This window comes from Erinaceus europaeus, chromosome 5 (assembly GCF_950295315.1).
Source record: "Erinaceus europaeus chromosome 5, mEriEur2.1, whole genome shotgun sequence".
Taxonomy (NCBI): Eukaryota; Metazoa; Chordata; class Mammalia; order Eulipotyphla; family Erinaceidae; genus Erinaceus; species Erinaceus europaeus.
The window spans coordinates 8,128,660-8,140,867 of NC_080166.1; the positions used below are offsets into that span (position 1 = coordinate 8,128,660).

The 12,208-nt window shown below is 39.3% G+C and overlaps 1 protein-coding gene across 1 annotated transcript in view; it reads left to right on the forward strand.

The window, feature by feature from the left end:
• ITGA1 (integrin subunit alpha 1) overlaps positions 1-4,943 on the forward strand; it is a 171,665-nt gene extending 166,722 nt beyond the window's left edge. The window contains exon 32 of the mRNA XM_060191921.1: positions 1,085-4,943. Within this exon, the coding sequence (XP_060047904.1) occupies positions 1,085-1,129 (45 nt within the window). The 3' untranslated portion in view covers positions 1,130-4,943. The remainder of the gene's footprint in view (positions 1-1,084) is intronic.
• Positions 4,944-12,208: the final 7,265 nt, after the last annotated feature.

A 12,208-nucleotide genomic window follows, 5' to 3' on the forward strand; every position in this document is an offset into this window, starting at 1 on the left:
GGATGACATTTCACAAGTAATGAAGCAGGTCTGCAAATGTCTATCTCCATCCCTCTCTCTCTCCCTTCCCTCTTGGTTTCTCTCTGTTCTACCGAATAAAATGGAAAAAAAAAATGGCCGCCAGGAGCAATGGATTTGGAGTGTAGTCACCAAGCTCCAGTGATAACCCTAGAGAAATATCTATATTTTGATACCTCCCCCAAGAAGAAAATGACAAAGTAGAAACAATGACAAGTAATTGCAGTGCACATGTTGCCTCAAATATTTTCCCAGATTCCTTTCAGATAATCCAACACATGCACTTGTTTTTACTGATAGAAATGATAGATTTAACAATGAAAAGGTTAAAAATGGGACTGGCAAAATAACTCACGGGGTAGAGTGCTTCCTGGGCCATGTTCACAGTGCGTGTTCAAGCTTTGCTCCTGTTGTATTAGAAGCAGCTTCTGTGCTGTGGTGCCTTTCCGTCCCACCGCCTTTCTTCAAAAATGAAATGGCAGGGCTGAGAGCATTAATATACACTGTACAGCGCACATGTCACCATGCCTAAGGACCCAGATTCAGAGCACTGGGCCCTTCCTACAAAGGTATAGCTTCACAAGAGGTGGAGCAATCCTGCCGATACCTCTCCCCTTTCACCTTTTTGCTTTCCCTCTCCCTCCTCTCTTTCTCTCTTCCATATTCCCCCAATCTCTCTCCCTGTCCCCCTCTCCCTCTCCTCCCTTCTCCCCCTCTCTCTTTCTTCCTCTTTCTCGCACACACACATACATACACTCTTTATCAAAGAAAAAAGAGGGAAAAGGCCACTGGGAACAGTGCAGTGGTTAAGCAGTAATCAAGCCCCAGTAATAAAGTTGGTAGCAAGAAAAATAATAATAAAAGAAAATAACTTTTCAATGACATATCAGTTTAATTTCATTATTGATATTCATTATTACCTAGCAAGTCAGTGAAAAATGTCTCAAGTGGGTTAATTATTTGTATTCTCAGAACTGCTAACATTATTTAAATTTTACAGAAGGAGAATAATAGTTGTTACCTATATTTACAAAATTAACTTTAATCTTTGATGTTTTCTCAACAGATTGGATTCTTCAAAAGACCATTAAAAAAGAAAATGGAGAAATGAAATAATTTGCAAGGGAAAAATAACAATCATTCAATAATCTATCCTCAGGTTTGCCTCAAATATGTGACGAAAAGTGTACAAATATAATTCATGACATAGTCACATAGGTCTATGCAATCCAGCAGGGATTAACTACTTGGAAAATTACTGACTGATCAAGCAAGATGCAAAAATAATGCCATAAATATATATTTTATAAAATGATGAAAATGATTTAAATAATTACTCACTTTTGTTGAGTAAGCAAAATTACAAAGTATTTTAAATATAAAAAGCCTATAAAATATGTCTATTGTTAAATCACCATCTAAGTATTTAAGAAATTCATAATCTATTTTATGGTTATCAAAGCATTTACTTTCAAAATGATATGTTAAGTTTTTTTCTGTTTTGATTCCTGATGGATATCCATAGTTAACATAAAAGTCAACATTTATAAATGCCAATAAAAAAAAAATCACTTCTCCCAATTCAAATGAGAAAAAAAAGTTCTTGATAGAGTTTATATTCAATGTGGACTGAAAGTATCATTAAATAACATTCAGAATCTTTGTCTTGGGTTTTGTACTTGGAAAATCTCTCTTTCCAAGGTGTTTGGAAAATGGGCCAAAATTGAGGTGACATTCTATTTCAGATTGAAAATCAAGATAGACTTCTGAGTGCAATGGAAAGATTAATTTAGACTGTTACAGAGTGTGTTTAGTTTTGGTAGGGGCTTCAAGGCTCCAAATGCTTTTGTATTGAAGACATAGTCGTTTTGTGTGGCATAACAGTGGTTTGTGGTAAGGGAGTTTGTTAAAGTGGCTTCTGACTGGAATGTAGCAGTATAAGTGTCACTGACAAGCTGGGAACATCTTTTCTGAAGAGACCTGGAACATTAGGAGGCCCCAGGATATGTCACTCAAAGGCGGTTTCTCAACTCCTTGGTACGTGAGTTATTCAGATCTTCAAGCTGTGAGAGTATGTTTATTTGTACTTTTTAAAAAGTATTTAACTTTCCAAACACAGTTTTTATTTTTATAAAATGACAGTATTCCATTATAGTATTGCATTTATTATGGAGTTACTACATCTTGAGTGTGGCATGTCAGTATTTAAATCAAATTCCAGAATTGTATTTTAAGGATATCCAGGTTTGAAGCCTTGCACCAACAAAAGGATGTCACATCTTTACGTGTGCCTCGTAGTTCCTGAAATAATCATTATGGTGCCCAGAACTCTACTGTAGCATTAACTCCTAGGTTGCTCCACTTCTTAGGAAAATAACGATGAATGAATGTGTCGTAGCTGCGTGTGTGAACTACAGCTGTAAACTTTGCCGATAGTTCCACAACAACTGTTTCTCTCCACTTGATTTCCTGACCATCACAAGACCAAAACCTTGGAATTTTCTGGAAAGTCCCAAGCTCTGATTTGTCTCAATAAACAAAGAATCATTGGAGAAACCAAATACCATGGAGTTAAATTTGGAAATTAATTCCTGAGAAATTATCAGAAGACTCACTTGGCTTACCTCCTGACTTTCCACACCTGTCTTTAAGTCTTGGTGACCATCAGTCAGTCACCAAATACTACTGAGTCTCTGCAAAGACTTGGCCTCTCTGAGGTCACCAGTAGAAGACAGATCAAATCTTTCAAGCAATTCCATAATCCTTTGGGTGACTTGTCATTGCTTGGAAATGTCTGATGTCTTTTCCTTTATTCTCACTGTCTCCCTCCAAAACTCAGAAGTTATTCTTCCCACGTGTATTTTCTCTGCCCAACAATACACAGGTATCTCCTACAGTTGCCACGTTGCGTAACTAGAACACCCTGCTGCTTCAACTGCTTTCCTCCAACACCAACTCAATCTCAGAAGCAAGTCTGACAAATAAAGTTAAATTCACACTTGGCCTCCATGACTATTAGTGAAAGCATTTGCCAGATCAGGAATGTGCAAGTTCAAACAAAATATATTTGTTTGAACCCACAGGGGAAACATAGAGATAATGGCCCTTGGAGAAGAGATGAAGAGATGCTTGGCTATTCCAATCGCTACTTGTAAATCTGCCACAATGTTAAACATAAATCATTCCAAGTTTTGAAGTAGATTATTTAACAAACCAGATGTGCTAGTTCCCTACTGTTACAGTTTGTTGAAATTTCCATGTTTGAATGTATACAGGTGTACATAAGCACATATGCACACAGAGACACAAATAGAATACAAGATAGCGCACTAACAGCAAATAACAGTTTACAAAAAAGCAACCACTCAAAGCTGCAATAGTAAAGTTTGATTCCTTTGCTTTTTACATGTTTTGTTTTTATTGATATTTAAGTTTAGCTTACAGCTTAATAATCATCTAAAAATACAGAGGCTTTCATTAAAAATGTAAGTCAATAAATGTTTAAAGGACAAATAAGGACAACTGATGATTAAGAAGTATGCACAATTCTATCACTTTAAGACACAAGACGTGAATGATACGTAGGGCTAAACTGAACTGCTACAAACTTTACGTTTGGTATTTTTTAATGGATTAATGTTTATGATAGGAGCTGTGTATATATGAAATTACTTTCTTAGCCAAACCTACAAAGATATATTGGTAAATTGTTTAACAACTGGTTCTCCTGGAAAAAAAAAAAATCAACCCCTGGTTTCTATCATTTGCCACTGTCTATGTTCTGAATAGTCTAACCAGTGTAACCTAATAAACTCGCAAAATTCCTTACAAATGTACAAATGTATCGGTCATCTTCCATCAACCAGTATGATCTGGACTTAGCATGTCTCTGAGATAGATGAGATGATAGTGATTCAGGGGGGCCAGGGGGTGGAGTATAATATATATGTGTATATACACAATCTAATAAAAAGTCCAAATCATGCATACGAGCCTTCTCTTGATCCCATGAAACTCAAACCTACATTGCTCTCTGTGTTCTTATTTCAGCTTCTAAAATGATGGCTTTCTTTAACTAGTGATCGAAACTTGGCAGAAGAAGCAGAAATGAGGAAATAAAAAGGGTGCATGATGAAAGTGTCACACTTTGATAAAACCAAACAAAACAAACAACAACAACAAAAAAACTAAACCTTTCTCTCGGAACCCATAGATCTGAACCAACTGAAAAGCCATAGTTTTCGTATACATTTGTAATTTGTATATTCCGATTTGAACTTCAATAATCTAGCTTGTTCATTATTTCCTCTGAACCCTGAATTTGTAGGCAATTTGATCTCTGAATACTCTCTGTCATTAATTGTGTTTGAAAATATTTGTGAGAATTTTTTTTCCCTCCAAGGTTATTGCTGGGGTTCAGTGCCTGCACTACCAATTTGCAGTTCCTGGTGGACATTTTTTCCATTTTATTTTTCTGTTTGGATAGGACAGAAAGAAATTGAGAGGGGGAGAGAAGATAAGGAGAGAGAAAGATAGACACCGGCAGACCTGCTTCACCTTGTGAAGCAATGCCCGCCCCAAACCCCGCCACAGGCGAGAAGCCAGGGTCTTAAACCAGGATCCTTGCACAAGTCCTCAATCTTAATACTATGTGCGCTTAAACTGGTGCACCACTGCCCTGCCCCCAGAAGAGAAGTTTTTATAAAATGTGATGTTTAACATGTATATATGAGCAAACACACACACACACACACACACACACACACACACACACACACCCCTGGGTTCAAGCCTTCAGTCCCCACCTACAGGGGAGAAGCATTACAAGCAGTGAAACATTGCTACAGGTGTCTCTGTCTCCCCTTCCCTTTCAAATTCTGTCTCTATTCAAAATCAATCAATCAATAAAAATATATTCAAAATTATGTAGAATAAAGTCCAGGTGTTTTCTTGAAAGTTCTCTGTTAACGACACCTGTCCCAGCTGCGTAAGTAGAGAGACTGGACAGGGAACGGTGAACGATGTAATATTCCCTTCCCCCAGAGAGTTGCCAAACAAAATGAGGCCACCACACAGGGATGGATCGTGACCATCCGTGAGTCCGTAGTATCATTGGGCTAATGCCAGGTGGCAGCCTTCTCATTAGGCCCTAAGGGCATCTTGCATATTAAGAAACAAAAAAATAATAAGACAATGAGGGAGGAGATAAAGCAATTTAAACATTCTTATTCTTTAGAATACTCTACTGCTCAGAAGTCCTACTGCCTATAATACTAAGACAAGCACTTTACATAGGCAAATTATTGATTGAGAGCAAAAGTATATTCTTAATGACCTGGTAAGACTAATCCTGGCATTTAATACATTTTGGGCTCAAGTGAAAACAATCATTTGAAGTGCACCAACAGTGTAGGACTTCATGGTAGAGCCATTCCACACAGGCCACCCCAATGCTTACTGAGTGATTTCTTTAGTTGGGATGCCTCATTTAGTTCATAACAACCTCCATCTGCATCCTTCACTTGCAAACAGTGTGACCTGTGAGAAGATGGCCTGCTGTGTATTAGAGCTCTGAAGTTGTCAAATTGTTCATTTGTATTTTTCTATATTTAAAAAAAGACAATGAACATAAGAAATACTGCCCTGGAACATGTGTCATTCTCACACCAGTAAACTTTTCTGCATGGTCTAGCATAAGTTATATTACATTATTTGAGTTTGCTAATTTCTCCCAGAATAGCATCACTGAAATGAATTGCTTAAGGGCAAGTGAATTTTTTACTTTTGTTGGACAAACTCATTAGAAGAAAATGTTTTGAGTGTATTCTAAGCCAAGAAAGCTCAACCTTTGTTGATTCTAATAATATAATTAGATGCCTTAATTAACGCTTACAACAAAAAAAAATTAGGTAGCCCTCATTAAACTGGCATAATTAGAAGGAGCTGAGCAAGTTGAAGAGTTTGCCTCAACGTCCTATGAATAGTGCATCCTGTAAAATATTGTGAGGTCAGAAATTTGGTATCTTTTTAATATAATTCAGTCTTATCTTTTTTATCAGCTGTGTGTTTACGTCAAAGTAAATGAGCATCCTGGCTCATCTCCAATTAAAAAATGCTTTTCAAAGAAGAATGTGACTGCTATGATTTTCAGTTTGCTAATTTTAGCCAACATTATTTTTTTTCAAAGCTCTGATATATTTTAGCTCTTCAGTGGGTTTCTATTCTGATACTCTAAAAGGAAAAAAAAAAAGCAAATTAAGCCTGTCTGTAGTGCTTCCTGTACACAATACTGGAATGTGATAAATCATTTGAGAACTTGAGACAGAAACCACAGAGTCCATATTACGACTCCTCTTCTACATAGGCATTTTAATAATGAAATGATCTCAATAGTACTAAATCGAGCTACATAATTTGAAAAAGTATGTCTATCATGAAGTGGAAAGGATAATTTTTTTTTTTATTCAAGCTAGGCCTTGAGGAAATAAAATCACACAATATATAAGAACTAGAAGACCATGAGAGAAGTTTCGGTAATAGTAACATTCTTCTGACAGATTTCATCTGTAAACTGTGCTTAGGATGAGTGCGGGAAATGTTTTTACAGAGAAGATGGAGTCACAAAGATCGGATTTATCAGTCCTGTACCAAATTGTGGTACTATGTATCTCCAGTCTCGTTTCTTTTCCTGTCCTATAAGACAAATAGTTGCAGGGGCTGGGTGGTGGCTCACCCGGTTAAGCACACACATTACAGTGTGCAAGGATCCGAGTTCAAGCCCCTGGTTCCCACCTGTAGGGGAAAAGCTTCACGAGTGGTGAAGCAGGGCTGCCGGTGTCTCTTTGTCTTTCTCCCTATCTCTCTTCTTGCAATTTCTGTCTCTATCCAATAATAAATAAATAAGAATATTTAAGATAAATAGTTCCTTCACTTTAGTCTTCAGCCAGCATGAGTATGCAGGGGAGGAGCTTGACAGAATCTGGATTCATTTGCTAGAAAGTCGGGCATACAGCAGGACTATGTGTTCTCTAGAGCAAAAGCACATTTACGTTTTTACCCTTAGAGATGTCTTCAATTTCTCTTGTTATGAAATTAATGTGGCCACTACAGGTATGTGATAGTCATATATCAGCAAGAATATCAGTGGTAGAAATTGGCCCACTCAGGGGCCAGATGGTGGTGTACCTGGTTAAGTGTGCATGCTACAATGCACAAGGACCTGGGTTCAAGCCCCTGGTCCCCACCTGCAGGTGGAAAGCTTCACAAATGGTGAAGCAGTGTTGCAGGTGTCTCTGTCTCTCTCTCCCTCTCTATCTCCCCCACCACTCTCGGTTTCTGGCTGTCTCCAATAAATAAATAAAGATTAGAAATTGCCCCACTGTCCAAAGGAAGGCTAGGTCAACATAATCTGCCTCTCAAGGAAGACTGGTCCTGAAATAAGTGCAGCCTAGAATGTTCCCAGGTATGACCACGGAATGTGAGCCCAGACTGACAGGAATGCAGAGGTTACACAGGCTCCTGTGCTGAATATGAATAGACACAGGCCCTAGGTCAGATGGATGGAATTTACAGTTGATGGAATTTATGTACTCTTCTCATACTTGGGAACTACTCTCTGCCCTGATCCAGCTTTTTTTTTTTTTTTTTTGACATTTTTTTATTTAATAATGACTGACAAGATTGTAGGATAGGAGGAGTACAATTCCACATAGTTTCCACCACCAGAGTTCCGTATCCCCTCCTCTCCATTGGAAATTTCCCTGTTCTTAATCCCTCTGGAAGTATGGACCCAGGATCATTATGGAGTGCAAAAGGTGAGAGGTCTGGCTTCTGTAATTGCTTCTCCTCTGGACATGGGCATTGACAGGTCAATCCATACTCCCAGCCTGTTTCTGTCTTTCCCTAGTGGGAAAAGGCTCTGAGGAGGTGGGGTTCCAGGACACATTGTTGAGGTTGTCTAGGGAAATCAGGTTGGTGTCATGAAAGCATCTGTAACTTGATGGCTGAAAAGCATTAAGGTATAAAGCAGAACAAATTGTCTAATAATCAGGAACTTAAAGGTAAGAATATAGCAGATGACATTTGGGAGTCTCCATTTTTGAAAAAGCTAAGAAGTCTATTTTAGGTATATTCCAAGGGCCCATGACTTTACTAATTTTTACCTTTACCCGATAGCTAACATACAGGTAGGCTAAAGGTATTTTCTGGGGGAGATGGTGTCAGAATTGGAAATAGGACTAGAAAGCTGTATTGGGCATAGAGTAGCTCCCAAATATGGGAAGCATATATATATATATATATATTCTTTTAATCGTAGACTCCATGGATCTATGGCCCAGGTCCCATATCTATTCATATTTAGCACAGGACCCTGTCTAACCTCTGCATTCCTGTCAGTCTGAGATCACATTCAATGGTCATGGCTAGGAACATTCTAGGCTGCAATAATTTCAGAACCAGTCTTCCTCAAATGGCAGAGTATGTTGACCCAAACTCCTTCAGAGAGTAAAGAAGTTCCTACCGTGTTTCACATTGAGGGCAGGGTCCTGTAGAGGCACACAAGGGGGTTTGTGATGTTGTTCCTGATGGAGATGATCAGTGATGGTGGAGAGAAGGATCTATGTTGAAACTTAACTTGAAAGTGGTTAGGGCTTCGGCGCTTAGGGATTCACAGCATGGATCTGGGAACAGGTTTAAACAATACGAGGTTTATTAGAGCATTGCAAAAGCATGGGACATATATTTAGATACACAAAATAAGCAATTATCTTCAGGGGTTAAGAGTACGCTAGGTCCATAAAGTCTGAGTAGTTATCAAAAGTTCCGTCCCATAAGATAAACAATTATCAGGTGAGGTAAAGATTGCTCATGGCAGGAGGAGTCTTTAAAGAGTTTACTGGCTAGCAGAGTCACATGTGTTCAGTTCTCAGAAGTAGCCATGGCAGATACCTGGAGCATCTCCAGCAACATGCTTCTGACCAGGAGAAGCAGCAGCAGCCAAAGAGAGAGATGTGTTCCAAGTCCATGTTTTTTTTTTTTTTATATTTACTTCCTTTTGTTGCCCTTGTTTTGCTGTTGTAGTTATTATTATTGTTGTTGATGTTTTTGTTGGATAGGACAGAGAGAAATGGAGAGGAGAGGAAGACAGAGAGGGAGAGAGAAAGATAGACACCTGCAGACCTGCTTCACCGCCTGTGAAGCGACTCCCCTGCAGGTGGCGAGCTGGGGGCTTGAACCCGGATACTTACTTCAGTGCTTCCGCTTTGTGCCATGTGAGCTTAACCCTCTGTGCTACCACCTGACTCCCCAAGTCCATGCTTTTATACATTCCCTTCTCTGTGTGTCCCTCCTCAGGGTGACGTCATTCATATGCTAATAGTCCCAAACTTCTGCTAGGGTCACAACAGATCTATTAGAGGTCGAGGCCCATCATATCTATGTGGGAATCCCAGGATTCCCTGACTAGGGCCTCAGATGATGGAATGGCCTGGTAGTGGCCAAAGGGCCATCATTAAAGTGTGCCAGTCTCAGGGGCTGGGCGGTGACACAGCAGGTTAAGCGCACAAGGCAGGAAACATTAGAATGGGTCTGGGTTTGAGTCCCAGCTCCCTACCTGTAGGGGGCTCACTTCACAAGCGGTGAAGCAGGTCAGCAAGTGTCTTTCTCTCCCTTTCTCTGTCTTCCCCTCCTCTCTCCATTTCTCTCTGTCCTATCCAACAACAACGACATCAATAACAACAACAAGAATAACTATAACAGTAAAACAAGGGCAACAAAAGGGAATAAATAAATATGAATGGGAGAAAGAAATGAAGGAAAAATAGAAAGAAAGAAAGGAAGGAAGGAAGGAAGGAAGGAAGAAAGAAAGAAAGAAAGAAAGAAAGAAAGAAAGAAAGAAAGAAAGAAAGAAAGAAAGAAAACAGGAGTCCGGTGATAGCACAGCATGTTAAAGTGTTAAGCGCACGTGGCGCAAAGAGCAAGGACCAGTGTAAGGAGCCAGTTCAAGCCCAGGCTCCCCACCTGCAGAGGAGTCACTTCACAAGTGGTGAAGCACAAGGACCAGTGTAAGGATCCCGGTTCAAACCTCCAGCTCCCCACCTGCAGGGGGGGTCACTTCACAAGAGGTGAAGCAAGTCTGCAGGTGTCTGTCTTTAGTCTCTCTCTTTCTCTGTCATCCCCTCTTCTCTCCATTTCTCTCTGTCCTATCTAACAATTATGACATCAATAACAACAACAATAATAACTATGACAACAAGGGCAACAAAAGGGAAAATAAATAAATAAAAATTTTAAAAAAAGAAAAAGAAAGAAACAGGCTGGGAGAATGGACCAACCTGCCAAAACCCATGTCCAGCAGAGAAGCAGTTATAGAAGCCAGACCTCCCACCTTCCACACCCCATAGAGATCTTTGGTCCATACTCCTAGAAGGATAAAAAAATAGGAAAACTTCTAATGGAAGTAGGGTATGGAATACAGAAGGGACTCTAGTAGTCAGAAACTTAGTGGAATTTTACCCCTCTTATCCCACAATCTTGTTGATCATTATAAAATATTGGTTAAAAAAAAATGGTTACTAGTGTTTACTCTGATACCCTGAAGAATTTCAAGGACTCCTTAGTGTTTGAAATGAAACGTTTATATGAAATAGCACAGAATCAATGGGTGTATCTTACTTTTGAGTCTTAAGTCTTCAGCCAGTGTGTACGATCTCTGACCTGTGCAGATTCCAGTAAAATGTTCTATTTTCTCCCTGGTATCAGAAGTAATAGGACAAGCACTATTGTTTATAGGCCCCCAGGCTGCCAGCCACTTCACAGATGACTGGAATTTGGTCAAATGCCAGGACTCTAGTTATTATTTGGCTGGCAAGAACTAACTTGGGTTAAGACAGGCAATCTACAAAAATGGTCTTTAGCTTGAATCTCTCTCTCTCTCTCTCTCTGTCTCTCTCTCTGCCTCTCTCTCTCTGTGTGTGTGTGTGTGTGTCTGTGTAGTATCTCAGTCCAGTATATGTGGCACAAGTTCATTCAGATACAATAATCCCAAAAAGAATTCCAAAGGCAAGAGTGGAAATTCCTTAGTCGGATAATTAAAGAATAGCACCCAGAATGAGCCGCCAGACTGTAATTAGTGGAGTTGGATATTAGCCATTCTAGGGAGTCTATCTGTCCTTGGTGAAGTGCCCAGGGCTCTTTAGTTTCATAATGGCATCTCTAGTTTTGTAGTTTCTTCCTTTCTTTAGTGTTAGTCTCTTTTCCCTGCACCCAAATACCATCTGTTTCTCTTTTTCCACCCTTCTTTCATTCCTACACATCTCACATACCTCATCATTTCAAAGAAGGGAATTGTGAAATATTCCAATTAGTGTATTGTTGACAGTGCATACGTTTTTCTTCTAGGACAAAGCACGTATTCATGAAATAAGATTAGATTTAAATGGAGAGACAGCACATTCTTCAAGAAGTTTGTTATATCATGATATGAAGCTATCAATAAAACACAGTAAAAGCGTGACTTTGCATGATCCTCATGAGGTTAAGTAAAGTCTAGATTTTCTACAGGTATGAAAATGAAAGGAGCGAGGCTAGCATTTATTGTCTACATCCCGCTTGCCTGGTACTGGGCTTGATGATTTTCTGATATGCTATTTTTATTGCATTAAGCATTTAATTTTATCGTACTTGTTTCATATTAAATAAAATGCTTCACCTGAGAGGGTGAAACAAGGAAACAAGAAGGAAAACAACCAGTCCACTGCATGAAGGATCAGGGATCAGAAGATGAGCCTCAGATATGCCCTTCTACACTCTACCAGCTCAGTTATTCCCGGGCTGGACTTTTTTTTTTTTTTTTTTTTTTTACACATTTTTCTTTTTTTCCTTTTTAGATTTTTAAAATATTTATTCCCTTTTTTTGTCCTTGTTGTTTTATTGTTGTTGTCGTTGGATAGGACAGAGAGAAATGAAGAGAGGAGGGGAAGACAGAGAGGGAGAGAGAAAGATAGACACCTGCAGACCTGCTTCACCATTTGTGAAGTGACTCACCTGCAGGTGGGGAACCAGGGGCTGGGTTGGAACCACGTTCCTTAAGCCGGTCCTTGTGCTTTGTGCCACGTACACTTAACCCGCTGTGCTACCGCCCGCCAGATTCCCTTTTTTTTTTTCTTATATAAATAGATATTCAGACCAG